Consider the following 12,791-nt stretch of genomic DNA (forward strand, 5'->3'; position numbering starts at 1 on the left):
ATATGACCTTACAACTGCTATGAAGCAAGATATTTACACGTCATATGAAGGGCACTTCAGTGTATTACTGTTCAAGTCGAGATGCGTGTAACAATTTACCTTCAGCCGCTAAGCCGTCGGTCCCACTGTCTTACTCGCCTTGTCTTTTGTAAAACACAGGCAGGCTCTAAGCGATGTACATAGCTTTCATTTTTGGAGAGACATATTTAATAAACATACACATGATTACGGACATCAGTGTAATTAAAAAACAGTCATCATTTTTCAGTGACGCAGGACCGCTCCGGTGGCCTAATGGCTTCGTGGTCTAGAGATCCCTGGATCAAACCTGGGTCGGGTTATACTTTAAAAATGGTACTTGTTGCTACCTCGTTTGGTGCTCAGGTCTGAAAGGTTAGAGCAAGGAAATCGGGTTGGGTGGCCCGGTGTCAGTATAATGCGAATGGGTGGGTTATCATGTTTTGTGTCTTCAGCATGATTCTTTAGTGGCGGATTGGACTCGCCCTGCCACAAGAGTGAGGGAGTGAGTGCTTGGGGTTTAACGTCGTACTCAACAATTTTTCAGTCATATGACGACGAAGGAATCATTAGGGTGCATGTACGTGTAATGTGCCTCCTTGTTGCAGGACGGATTTCCACCGCTCTTTTATTTAGTGCTGCTTCACTGAGACGGCTTACCGAAGGCAAGTAAGCCGCCCCACCCGAGCCATTATACTGATGCAGGTCAACCAGTCGTTGTACTATCCCCTTCATGCTGAACGCCAAGCGAGGAAGTTACAACTTCCTCTTTTAAAGTCTTAGGTGTGACTCGATCAAGGATTGATCCTGGATCTACCGGTCCAGAAGCGGACGCTCCACCAACTGTGCTATCCGGGCCGGTCCCCTGTCACAAGAAGTCACACTATATGTACGCAGAACTATTGATTCCTTTTCGTCAAATGACTGAAAAATTGTCAAGTACAACGCTATTTCCGGTTATGTAAAATTCGCCTCCTTGCCTTGGGATTGATGTTGGGCCTTAAGATTAAGTTTTGAGCATGTAACTTTCGGTTTTGCAAAATTACATTTTTGGAGTCAAACTGCATCAGATAGGACCATTTGCCGGACATTATTTATAGAGGTTTAGAAATTAGCCAAAAAAACGACAGTTTTGGTCACATGATGTTTTCACCCAATAGCGAGCTTGTATAATTTCCAATGTAGAAAGTACGCATTCTCAACCTGAATATGCCTAGACTGTGTGCAACTGCAGTTAAAATTTCAGCTCACTCGGATCAGCCGTTCTGGAGAAGATTTTTCAGGTTTGGCACAAAATCCAATATGTCGGCCAAGTCCCGAAAAGTTTCAAAAGCTAAAAAGGACTACTTCAGATCCTTTCCTAAGACATACTGAAGTTTCACTTACGCATGCACCACTTGTCGTTTTCTCATAAATAATTATAATCCGAACAGATACTATAGGGATTCAAGTTTAAATGGCTTCAATCCCTGATAAATTTGCATATTCCTCATTTTACATTTGCCCCTGAACAAATAGGTGCATGGTTAACGTCATAAACACCACCATCAGCCTTCCTTCCCCCTACCCCAATCCCCACCCTCAAAATACGTACAGCCACCAAAGTTCGTTTCAAATATTAATCTGTTTTAGACTTTTTACTGCAAAAATGTTTTCAAAACATTTGCTGAACTCGCTGATTCGTCACAAGTCGCTGCAGTGTACAAACTGAGCTGTTTTGTAAAGCGAGCGTAAGTGACGTTACCTGGCTCTTAAGATATGGGCTGATATGGGCCTCAGATGAAAAACTATCAGACCGTTGAAGAAAAATCATACCTGCAACTTTCTTCGTGTGCCACTGGCTTTGGTATTGATATACAATGGCTGATAATGGAAAGAAACAAAGTGAGGAAAGTACAGCCCAGGTAAGACTTCATCTACATTTTGACTCATACGATATCACTGAGCAAGGTACAAAAGTTTGTAGATGTGAGAGTGAATTAAGAGTCACAGGATAGCAGGACATCTCCAGCGCTGAGCCAGCTCACCCGCTAGTTTTCGCTGTATGCCTTTTCGTAAAGTTTAATCAGATTATCCTAAATTTATCTGAAGTTTTGAGGATGACATGCAGATGTAGATGCTTCGTGTACCAACCTGAACAAACCATCTCGGAAACCTTTTAAAGCATGGACTAAAAAGTTCAGTTCAATATTTACTGGCCATTCTACGTTGGATGTTGAATCTTGGAACAATTCAGGTCTCTTCCCAGTTTCCTTAACCCTAATGTTGACCACCGTCGTATAAGTGAAATGTTCTTGAGTACGGCGTAAAACACAAATCGAATGAGCATATGTGTTTGATCAGGGATTCCACCTTACGATGGAATATTTCACCTTTATGACGAAAACGGCGCAGAACACCTAAGAAATAAATTCGCCCATATAACGGCTATCAGAATGAAACCCTTGTATCCGAACATTCGAGCAAGGGCCGATGAACTGTGCCTAGAATGAAAATTCGGTGAAATAAAGCAGCACCTGTGCTTCCCCTTCACAGCCACGTGTTTATGCTTCATAAAACCCCTCTCACATTTTGCAGTATGTAAATTTATTTATTTATTTGATTGATGTTTTGTACCAACAATATTTCACTTGTACGACGGCGGCCAGCATTATGGTGGGAGGAAACCGGGCAGAGCTCGGGGGAAAGCTTTCTACGTTCGGTAGTGTATTTAAAGAGTTAAGCACTTAGTGGTTTCAGTTGAGTTGGGGGGGGGGGGAGGGCGCATTTTATTGAATGTGAAATTTTATCATGATCGGCGACACCAAAAATATTTATTACATTAACCTTTGATCCATGTGAATTTGACTTACCTCAGAGTTGTCTGTTGTGAAAATCACCCTATCGTGGGCAGAGAGATGCCTTATTTTTTTTTGCTACATGAGAACAGAGAAAACTTCAGTACTCATGTCCTGAGACCTGATCCAGGACGCCCGATGAAAAGGCCATATGGAGTAGGGCTGGCCCGTATTTATCAAGCAATTTAGATTTAAGTCATAAAATGCATGTGCTTAAAAAGTCAACTCAAAACAGGAAAGAACTGAAATTGTGTTCAGTACATTATTTTTCTGTAAAGAATCAGTGCACAAGTTTTAAACTTCGTAGTGCATAGCATTTTAATCACAGCTGTGTTCGAAATTTTTGCTGAAGTCTTTTAGACGTTTTATAAATACGCGGCCTGGAATGACTTAAGGTCTCCTCACCTGGCTGAATACATGAAATACAGACGTAATAAAGGGAAGATTGTATCGCCCAACCGAGCAATATAGGTCATGCTGGCGAGTTCTCCTTACTACACCTTCGTATTCAGTACACCATGACATATATACAGAGTTCTCAGGGAGAATTTTGTTGAATTTAATTAATCGTTGAATTTAATGAATCCCTACAGGAGACTGTTACCGACAGTAGGCCACATAAAAACTAAACATACCCTCAAGAAAACGGATATGTGTAAACAGGGCTATACAACTGTGGTTGTGATGAGAAGGCTAAACCATTTAGTGCTCATAGTGGCGGAACAATGGGTACTTTTGTTCCGGCAAAGCTGTGTACTGTATTCATTCCCATCCTTGCAGTATGTGGGGAAACATATGTGGGACATACGATCTACCTTTCTAACGACCTAGTATTATATTACAATACGACATAGCTGATTATTTATTTATTTATTTGATTGGTGTTTTACGCCGTACTCAAGAATATACGACAAAGCTGAAGTTACATGTAGAAGACAGAGCAAGTTGCATGGTGGACTGCATAACTACAACACCAGTACCGTGTCTGACATTTGAATTTCACTGAATGCCTCTCGTCACGGAGGTAACTCATTCAAGAAAAGTACTCGGGCATGTTTTTAGATATACTCGCGACTTGAGCGAGTGGACGAGTCAAAAGGAAACCCCAGAATGAATGAATGACTATGGTTTAACGCCACATCGGCAATATTTCAGCCATGGAAACCCAAGATAAAACTGAACATTTCTTTATACACTCAGGGTCAGATATTTGTCAGTAGTTATCTGGAAGTCTTAACTACGTGCAGATGACGTCTAAAACTGCAGCACAACGTTTGTGGCGTCGGCAATAAGTCCCTTTTTAATCGTTAATAGGGGCTTATTAAAACAGATTTTAAGTGGGTCTGGGCCTTAAGTGGCATTTGTCTTAGGTTTATGAACAAGTATCTGGATTTTTTTTTTTTTTGGATTGGTGTTTTACGCCGTACTCAAGAATATTTCACTTATACGACGGCGGCCAGCATTATGGTGGGTGGAAACCGGGCACAGCCCGGGGGAAACCCACGACCATCCGCAGGTTGCTGACAGACCTTCCCACTTACGACCGGAGAGGAAGCCAGCATGAGCTGGACTTGAACTCACAGCGACTGCATTGGTGAGAGGCTCCTGGGTCATTACGCTGCGCTATCGCGCTAACCGACTGAGCCACGGAGGCCCCAACAAGTATCTGGACACAGGTGAAACTCAGTATAAAATCGTGCATAAAAGTCATGCACAAGAAACACAAGCAAGTTGTTTCCAATGTCTTGCTAATCTGTAGTCAATTTAGACTACAAGGTATTCCATACAAATCTTGCACGTCTGGAATGTTTTAAGTACAGCGTTAAAGACCAGTTAAATAATAAGCTATACTCGCCAATATTGTGGATGACGTCCTGTTAGAAGTGCGTCCAAAAATATCACAGTGAGGACTTTTGTCGGTCAGCAAATTGTAGTTGTTAAAGAAAGGGCCGAAGAAAAAGGAATGTAAAGCAGACAAAACAAAATGTACCTTAGGCTTCTGTGTGCCTCAGCTGTCCGCACAACGGAAATATTTTGTATTCTCACATTTTTTTAAACACATTTTTACAGGTGGTGGAGAATCACGCACATTCCAAGTCACATGACCTGCTGTATTCTGTGGAAGACAACCCTCCCTGGTATTTGTGTATTGGACTTGGACTTCAGGTAAAACCATACGCATATATTTATGTCAGTGGACAAAAAGTACCGTGTGATACCCAGCAAACGGACTAACATGGCAGACCAGGGTTAAATCTTGGACACACAAAAGGCGGATTTTTGTTTTAAGCTTATTGTTTCTTAGAATTGTGACTTCGGTCTCATTTAGCTTAAATATACAGGCCTGAATTATTTTTTTTAACAAAATCATACTAAAGAAATACTATAGGCTGAATCATACGTTCGTTGAAGACCAATTGTCTTCTACGTGTATGGCGGGTTAGTTTGTGCGGGTAACAATTTGTGACCTTCCAAGACAAATTAACAGAGCATAGTGAGTAAACCAAGACCAGTAACGACCTTGTGATAGTTGGAAAATGGTCACACGTAACCTCCAGTCGGTTTACTTCAACACTAATTTACTCTGTTTCAGCAATATTTGACGGCATTTGGCTCCACTCTAACTGTACCTTTGTTGCTAGCCCCGAAATTCTGCATGGCGGACGACTACCTTAGCATCAGTCAGCTGATCAGCACGGTTTTCTTTGTGTCGGGCATGTGTACGCTAATTCAGACTACGGTAGGATGCAGGTACAGTTTGTATGCTTTCCTCACTAAGAAGAAACCAAATACATACACCAGAAATACGATCATTTATTTATTTGACGCCGTACTCAAGAACATTTCACTTTTACGACTACAGCCAGCATGATGGTGGGAGGAAACCGGGCAGAGCTTGGGGAAAACCCACGACCATTCGCTGGTTGCTGCAAGACCTCACCACGTACGACCGGTGGCTCCGTGGCCTAGTGATTAGTGCTCTAGCGCAGCACAATGACACAAAACGCCTCCCACGTATGTGGACTGTGTAAGTTCAAGTCCAGCTCATACTGTCTTCATCTCGAATCGTACGTGGAAAGGTCTGTAAGCAGTCTGAGGATGGTTGTGGATATGATTTTTTGCCCGGTTTTCTCCCAACCATAATACTGGCCGCTGTTGTATAAGTGCGGTGCAAAACTTTAATCAAATAAATAAATGAATATGTCTGGGTAACAACGTCGGTTGGTTTGAGTAACAAACACGTGGTGGTGAATTTGGCATATTTCGTAAAAAAAAAAACCTCCTGTGATAACTTTTAGGCATTTAATACGAACGTTTTTATTCTCTTGTGGATTCCGACGTACATGTAGCTGTTGTTATCATTACAGCTCAAACCATTGGAGGACATGTTGCGATGCTTTCAGAATTCTTATTTATGGACGACATGTTGGATCACGGTTTTGGGGAGCTTGCACGATTAAGATCGTCTCCTTTTTTTCACAACAGATGATTATAGTTCCTTTCTCTTCATTACTGACACACAAATTGAAGTTAAGACTACTAAATAATTTGTCAGTCGCGTACATCCCATTGGTTTTAATCAAGTCATTCCACGAGTTTATCTAAATTCCGGACGATGCCGAGTGCGTTCAACCCAAATTGAAAATGGCTTGCTGCCGATGAAAGAGGTACATTTGTCTTAATTATGACGTTATTGTCTTGATCACTCACAAATAATTAGGAAATGTGAATTAAAAATTACTGAAGGATTACAGGAAACGTGTTTTTGTAGCGTACAGCTTAGACATGTAGAGGATAATACACACGATGGGCAGAATTCCATGGAAAATAACGACAATCGAATATTTACAATCGAACATTTCACTTAATCACTTAATACGTCTGGCTATGGATACAGTATGTTTAAGAATACTTAATAATTACATACTTTTAACAATAATAATAACTGCACTTTCAACAACTCGGCACTTTTAATCCATACCACCGATAAACTTTCGAACCATATAGATTGTTTAGCTTATGTCAAAAAAGAACGGTGTAAGAACTTTCCAGGTAGCCCGATTCACTTCTCTAGAGTCACACTAAATACTTGGTGTTTCAGGTGCGGGTCTATTATTTCTTCGATATGAACCCCAGTTACGTTGGTAACATGGGGACAAAAATTAATTTGATTGATCTTTTACAATCGAATATTTCACTTAATCACATGACATCTGCTGTTCAAGCTAATACAGGCATTACCCTCGTGTAGTGTGAGGGTTTCAATGGTTTCACGGATAGACACTGCCTTAAAAATTCCATATTTTTCATCTCTGTTATTTCGTGATAGAGAGTAACAATTTATCTCAATTGCAAATTACTAAAGTTATTTTCACGAGAAATTTTTCAAATGATTACCTATGCGTCAAAAGGGGTCAAATTGCAAACAGAGCAGCAAAAAAAGCTACAAACACAAATGTGAGGATAAACTTTTATACTTCATGTTTATTTCAACTCATGATTATGCCATGTAAAACAAACATTAATTCCAAACTGATTAACTGATTTTCTCCTGAAAATCTTTGAGAAAGTTGACGATGAGTCAAATAAAATCTGGAATTTATAACTGCGTGATTTGAGATGATATGCTTTAAATGTCTCAATGAAATAAGTACATTTGGCTATAGGTGTTTAAAAATACTTAGTAATTACATGCTTTTAACAATAATAATAACTGCACTTTCAACAACTCGCCACTTTCAATCTATACAACCCATAAATTTTCGTACTATGCAGATTGTTGGCTTATGTTCAATTAGAACGGCATAAAAACTGTCCAGGTAGCCTTATTCACTTCAGTAGGGTCACACTAAATACTTGTTGTTTCGGGTGCGGGTCTATTATTTCTTCGATATGAACCCCAGTTACGTTGGTAACATGGGGACAAAAATTAATTTGATTGATGTTTTACAATCGAATATTTCACTTATTCACAAGATATTGCTGCTTAAGCTAATACCGACATTACCCGCGTGTAGTGTGAGGGTTTTACTTAGTGTTTCACGGATACATACTACCTTAAAAATTCCATATTTTTGAGTTCTGTTTCTTCGTGGTTCAGTGAAAGAATTTATCTTAATTGCAATTTATTCAAGTTATTTTCCACTAGAAATTTTTCAAACAGTTACCTATACGTCAAAAGGGGTGGTATTGTAAACACAGCTGCAAACACAAAGGTAAGGATAAACTTTTATACTTCATGTTTATTTCAACTCATGATTATGCCGTGTAAAACAATCATCAATTCCAAAGAGATTACCTAATTTTCTACTGAAAATCTTTGAGAAAGTTGGCGATGAGTCAAATAAAATTTGGAATTTATAACTGCGTGATCTGAGATGATATATTCCTAATGTCTCAATGAAATAGGTACGTCTGGCTATGGATACAGTATGTTTAAGAATACTTAATAATTACATACTTTTAACAATAATAATAACTGCACTTTCAACAACTCGGCACTTTTAATCCATACCACCGATAAACTTTCGAACCATATAGATTGTTTAGCTTATGTCAAAAAAGAACGGTGTAAGAACTTTCCAGGTAGCCCGATTCACTTCTCTAGAGTCACACTAAATACTTGGTGTTTCAGGTGCGGGTCTATTATTTCTTCGATATGAACCCCAGTTACGTTGGTAACATGGGGACAAAAATTAATTTGATTGATGTTTTACAATCGAATATTTCACTTAATGACACACATCTGTTGTTCACACTAATACCGGCATTACCCGCGTGTAGTGTGAGGGTTTTAGTTACTGTTTAACAGATAGACAATGCCTTAAAAATTCGATGTTTTTCATTTCTGTTATTTCGCTATACAATGTAACAATTTATCTCAATTGCAAATTACTAAAGTTATTTTCACGAGAAATTTTTCAAATGGTTACCTATGCGTCAAAAGGGGTCAAATTGCAAACAGAGCAGAAAAAAGAGCTACAAACACAAAGGTAAGGATAGACTTTTATACGTCATATTTATTTCAACTCATGATTATGCTGTTTCAAAGAACCATTAACTCCAAACTGATTAACTGATTTTCTCCTGAAAATCTTTGAGAAAGTTGACGATGAGTCAAATAAAATCTGAAATTTATAACTGCGTGATTTAAGATGATATGCTATAAATGTCTCAACGAAATAAGCACATTTGGCTATGGACACAGTATGTTGAAAAATACTTAATAATTACATATTTTTAACAATAATAATAACTGCAAATCCAACACCTCGCCACTTTCAATGTATACCACCGATAAATTTACGTACCACGGAGATTGTTGGCATATGTTAAATTCGAACCGCGTAAAAACTGTCCAGGTAACACGATTCACTTCACTAGAGTCACACTAAATACTTGGTGTTTCAGGTGCATGTCTATTATTTCTTCGATATAAACCTCAGTTACGTTGGTAACATGGGGACAAAAATTAATTTGATTGATGTTTTACAATCGAATATTTCACTTATTCACCTGATATTTGCTGCTTACGATAATACCGACATTACCCGCGTGTAGTGTGAGGGTTTTACTTACTGTTTTACGGATGCACACTGCCTTTAAATTGCACAATTTTGAGATGTTGTTTCGTGTTTCAATGTCAAACTTTATCTTAATTGCAATTTATTAAAGTCATTTTTCACTAGAAATTTCTCAAATGGTTACATATTTGTCAAAAGTAAAATGACGACAACATATGTGTATTTCTGAATGATAAGCTGGGAAGAATGAAATAGATTTCAGATCTATCCTGATGTTTACTTTCTAAATGCAAACTGTCTGTCTTGATATTCGTTTTGATTTAATGTCTCTTGAAATATGTTAAGCTGATGGTAATGCTATTGTACCTGGCGAGGGCTTCTTCCAGCTACACATTTACCTGAGCATGGCGTTAACCAAATACAATAACAAACTGAATTCTAGGGTATTTATAATGAGGTTTCAAGAGTTCAAACCGAAGACTGAATACAAGACCCCACACCCAGTCAAGGGGCACAGAAACAGGGCTGACTTCATAACACTTTACGCTGATGACCACACATGGTTTGTCCCTTGGGAATTTTCCTTTAATTTCACCAAAAGTGGGTACATTTACCGAAACGTAATACAAGCAAACAGTACTTACGTATCAACATTCTAAACAATATCATGAGATTGCCTTTTTCTATAGACTGCCCATCATTCAATCAACTTCGTTTTCCTTCGTGACTCCGGCCATTGCCATTCTATCCCTGCCAAAGTGGTGCTGTCCGTTCACTGATGAAGGTAAGGCTAACTCGCTAAGGACCGTGTTTGTCCCTGTGGTTCGAGTCAATACTTTCAGAATTAGCTTGCTTAACCCCTACCAGGCATACATTTTCTCTTCAAATATATAGCACCCCCAGTCGCATTTAATCGTAACAAATGCCATACCTTTATCTTGATGTGTATTCTAATCTCACGTTAGTAACCGCCCTCGATATCGGAGAATCGAACAAAAACCAATAACGCCACCGGCACTTTCCATCCTTCGTCCGCCCCCTATTAGGAAATTCCGGTCAGAGAATGTATGGTTTCAAGGATAATGGCGAGTGTAACAAAAAATTACCGATGGATTTAATGTTTTCAGTTGGCTCATTCTTCGTACAGAGTACAGTCACGACCTTAGCATGGGATTGCTTCCACATGAGATACCCTTCAAAACTTCTGTGTAGAATTTGTTACAGTTAGAGGCCCTGCGCGCGGGAATTGCTTCGAGTCAAGTTCAGCCTTGCATGTGTGATAAAATTAGTTACAAAACACAACTACTGTCAAGAATAAGTATATATTCGTGCCGTGCATCTTTTGGCCAACAAAAAACAATTCAAATTTCTGTCTTTAAATCAATGTAATTTATCCTCAGTGCTCTAACGTGATCCTAAAATTCAGACAAACTGTTGTAATTTCTTCTGTAAACTAGTAGCGTATTTTTCTAGAATAACGTAAGTGTCTTGAATGCGCGCACATTATGTTTGTCTTCCTATCCAACAAGGACAAAATAATCAGTGTTTCTACTGTTGCCTGAGACTACGTGGAAATAAATCATTTGTGATACCTTGTCTGCTTTCAACCTTTGATAATTGTCATATCATTATACACTGATACCGAACCAACGAGTACCTGATCTACAATGTATGACCTTGTGCTCAAAACTGCATGATAAATACTAAAATTTACCAATTTTAAATTCATACCTATGGCCCTGTATTGTAATTGCTAGGAGAATGCTCTGACACTGGGCCACTTCAGTGCAGGAACACCACACTCTTATACATCAGTCTGCCCGTTAATCACAGTAGTAAACCAAGAATCCAAACCACAGTTCAAATTCCCAGGGATCCATTTCATTAATAAAATTAGCATCACAATCTGGAAAAAAATGTATTGATTTATATGATTAATGTTTCCGCCCTCTGATTTGGTAGGAAACCCACGACCATTCGCAGGTTGCTGTAGTCGATCCCACGTACAGTCTGAGAGGAAGCCAGTATGAGTTGGACTATCTATCTATCTTTTTTTTTTTGTACGCCACAGCAATCTAGGCTGTGGGAAAACAGAACCAAGTCTGTCCGCGGTATGTAAAACATACCTACATCCTTACTGACAGGACCAGCCCATCATTATATGACTAAAACGTCACAACCGGCTGACAGATAGAGCCAGGACAGACACAAGAAACAAATATCCATTAAAATTAACAGTAAAACTTCCGCCTCAGAATAGGCGGAACTGCTGAAAACGTGAAGTTATGACACCAGGTCACGAACAATTGCGAGATTAAAATTGGACAACGGGCCTGCCGTTCTTCAGAACGCAAAGAATAGAATTGCGACACCAGGTGGTCTTGAATGTCGCCAACTTTCCGAGCCTGCGATGCCGTTCAAAAACAGTCAGCAAGTGGTACTGCAGGTCCCTGTGGAAAAGGCTGGGCACCACCTTAAGATGGTCGATCACGTGATTGTGTGCTACCACGTAGCACCGGTGCCTCCAAATTGACCAGATACAAAGAAACACCTTATCTCTGACGACCGGTTTCAATGAAGACGCACTTGTCTCAAGTCCCCCCACAACACATCTTCCAAGCTGAAGAACCCTCGTCCAAGGAGGCGCCCAATTGTCCGTTCCAACATCTGCCACATGCTGGACGCAACTGGGCAATGCCACACAAGGTGTTCTACGGTCTCGTCCTGAGACGAGCACAAAGGACAGTCGGCAGATGCAGACAGTCCTGCTCGGACTAACTTATGCCCGACCCACCACAGTCTGTGCCACAGCAGCCAAACAGCCTCCTTAGCTCGGTTGTCTACCCCAGACTTCCAGAGCGATAAAAACAAGTTCCTCCAGGACGATGGCACCGAACCCAACTGTTGCCACTTCTGGACTCCGGCGGGGGTTACGTTGTTGTCCACCAGAAGGATCCGATACCATCTCCTGGAGGAAAGCTGAGAAAGGTCCTGTTGATTAACTTGATACCTCGTCTGGCTGGGATTCGTGACAGTATCCGGCAGATTGAACCATGCCTTCGGTATTGCCCGAGCACAGCTGCTAGGTGACGCCAACTGACCGACTCCAGGACCAGCCACACTCTGATGCCTCCATCAACAATATCCGACAATCGCCGGATACTGGGCGTGGCCGTCTTACCAGGCATCAAGGGTCTTCCACCCTCTCCCAAAATGAGGGGATTTCAATACAAAGTCTGATCCAGAGCTTCCTGCCACGAAACCGGATCAGCCTCAGTCCGTTTCAGCTTAAAGAAGGTTTTCAGATGTTCGAAGTACCACCGAGGAAGAGAACTGAAACGGGTTGGAGCTTTAAGCAGCCGGAAAAAAATCAACCACAGCGTGGGGTTCACTTTTCGACGCCACAAGCCTC

At 40.3% G+C, this 12,791-nt stretch overlaps 1 protein-coding gene across 1 annotated transcript in view; it reads left to right on the forward strand.

The window, feature by feature from the left end:
- The first annotated feature begins 1,877 nt into the window (after nt 1-1,877).
- LOC135478093 (solute carrier family 23 member 1-like) overlaps nt 1,878-12,791 on the forward strand; it is a 39,275-nt gene continuing 28,361 nt past the window's right edge. The window contains exons 1-4 of the mRNA XM_064758364.1: nt 1,878-1,922; nt 4,926-5,021; nt 5,449-5,606; nt 10,069-10,163. Of these exons, the coding sequence (XP_064614434.1) occupies nt 1,878-1,922; nt 4,926-5,021; nt 5,449-5,606; nt 10,069-10,163 (394 nt within the window). The remainder of the gene's footprint in view (nt 1,923-4,925; nt 5,022-5,448; nt 5,607-10,068; nt 10,164-12,791) is intronic.

The sequence above is a fragment of the Liolophura sinensis genome, chromosome 11 (assembly GCF_032854445.1).
Source record: "Liolophura sinensis isolate JHLJ2023 chromosome 11, CUHK_Ljap_v2, whole genome shotgun sequence".
NCBI classification, from domain to species: domain Eukaryota; kingdom Metazoa; phylum Mollusca; class Polyplacophora; order Chitonida; family Chitonidae; genus Liolophura; species Liolophura sinensis.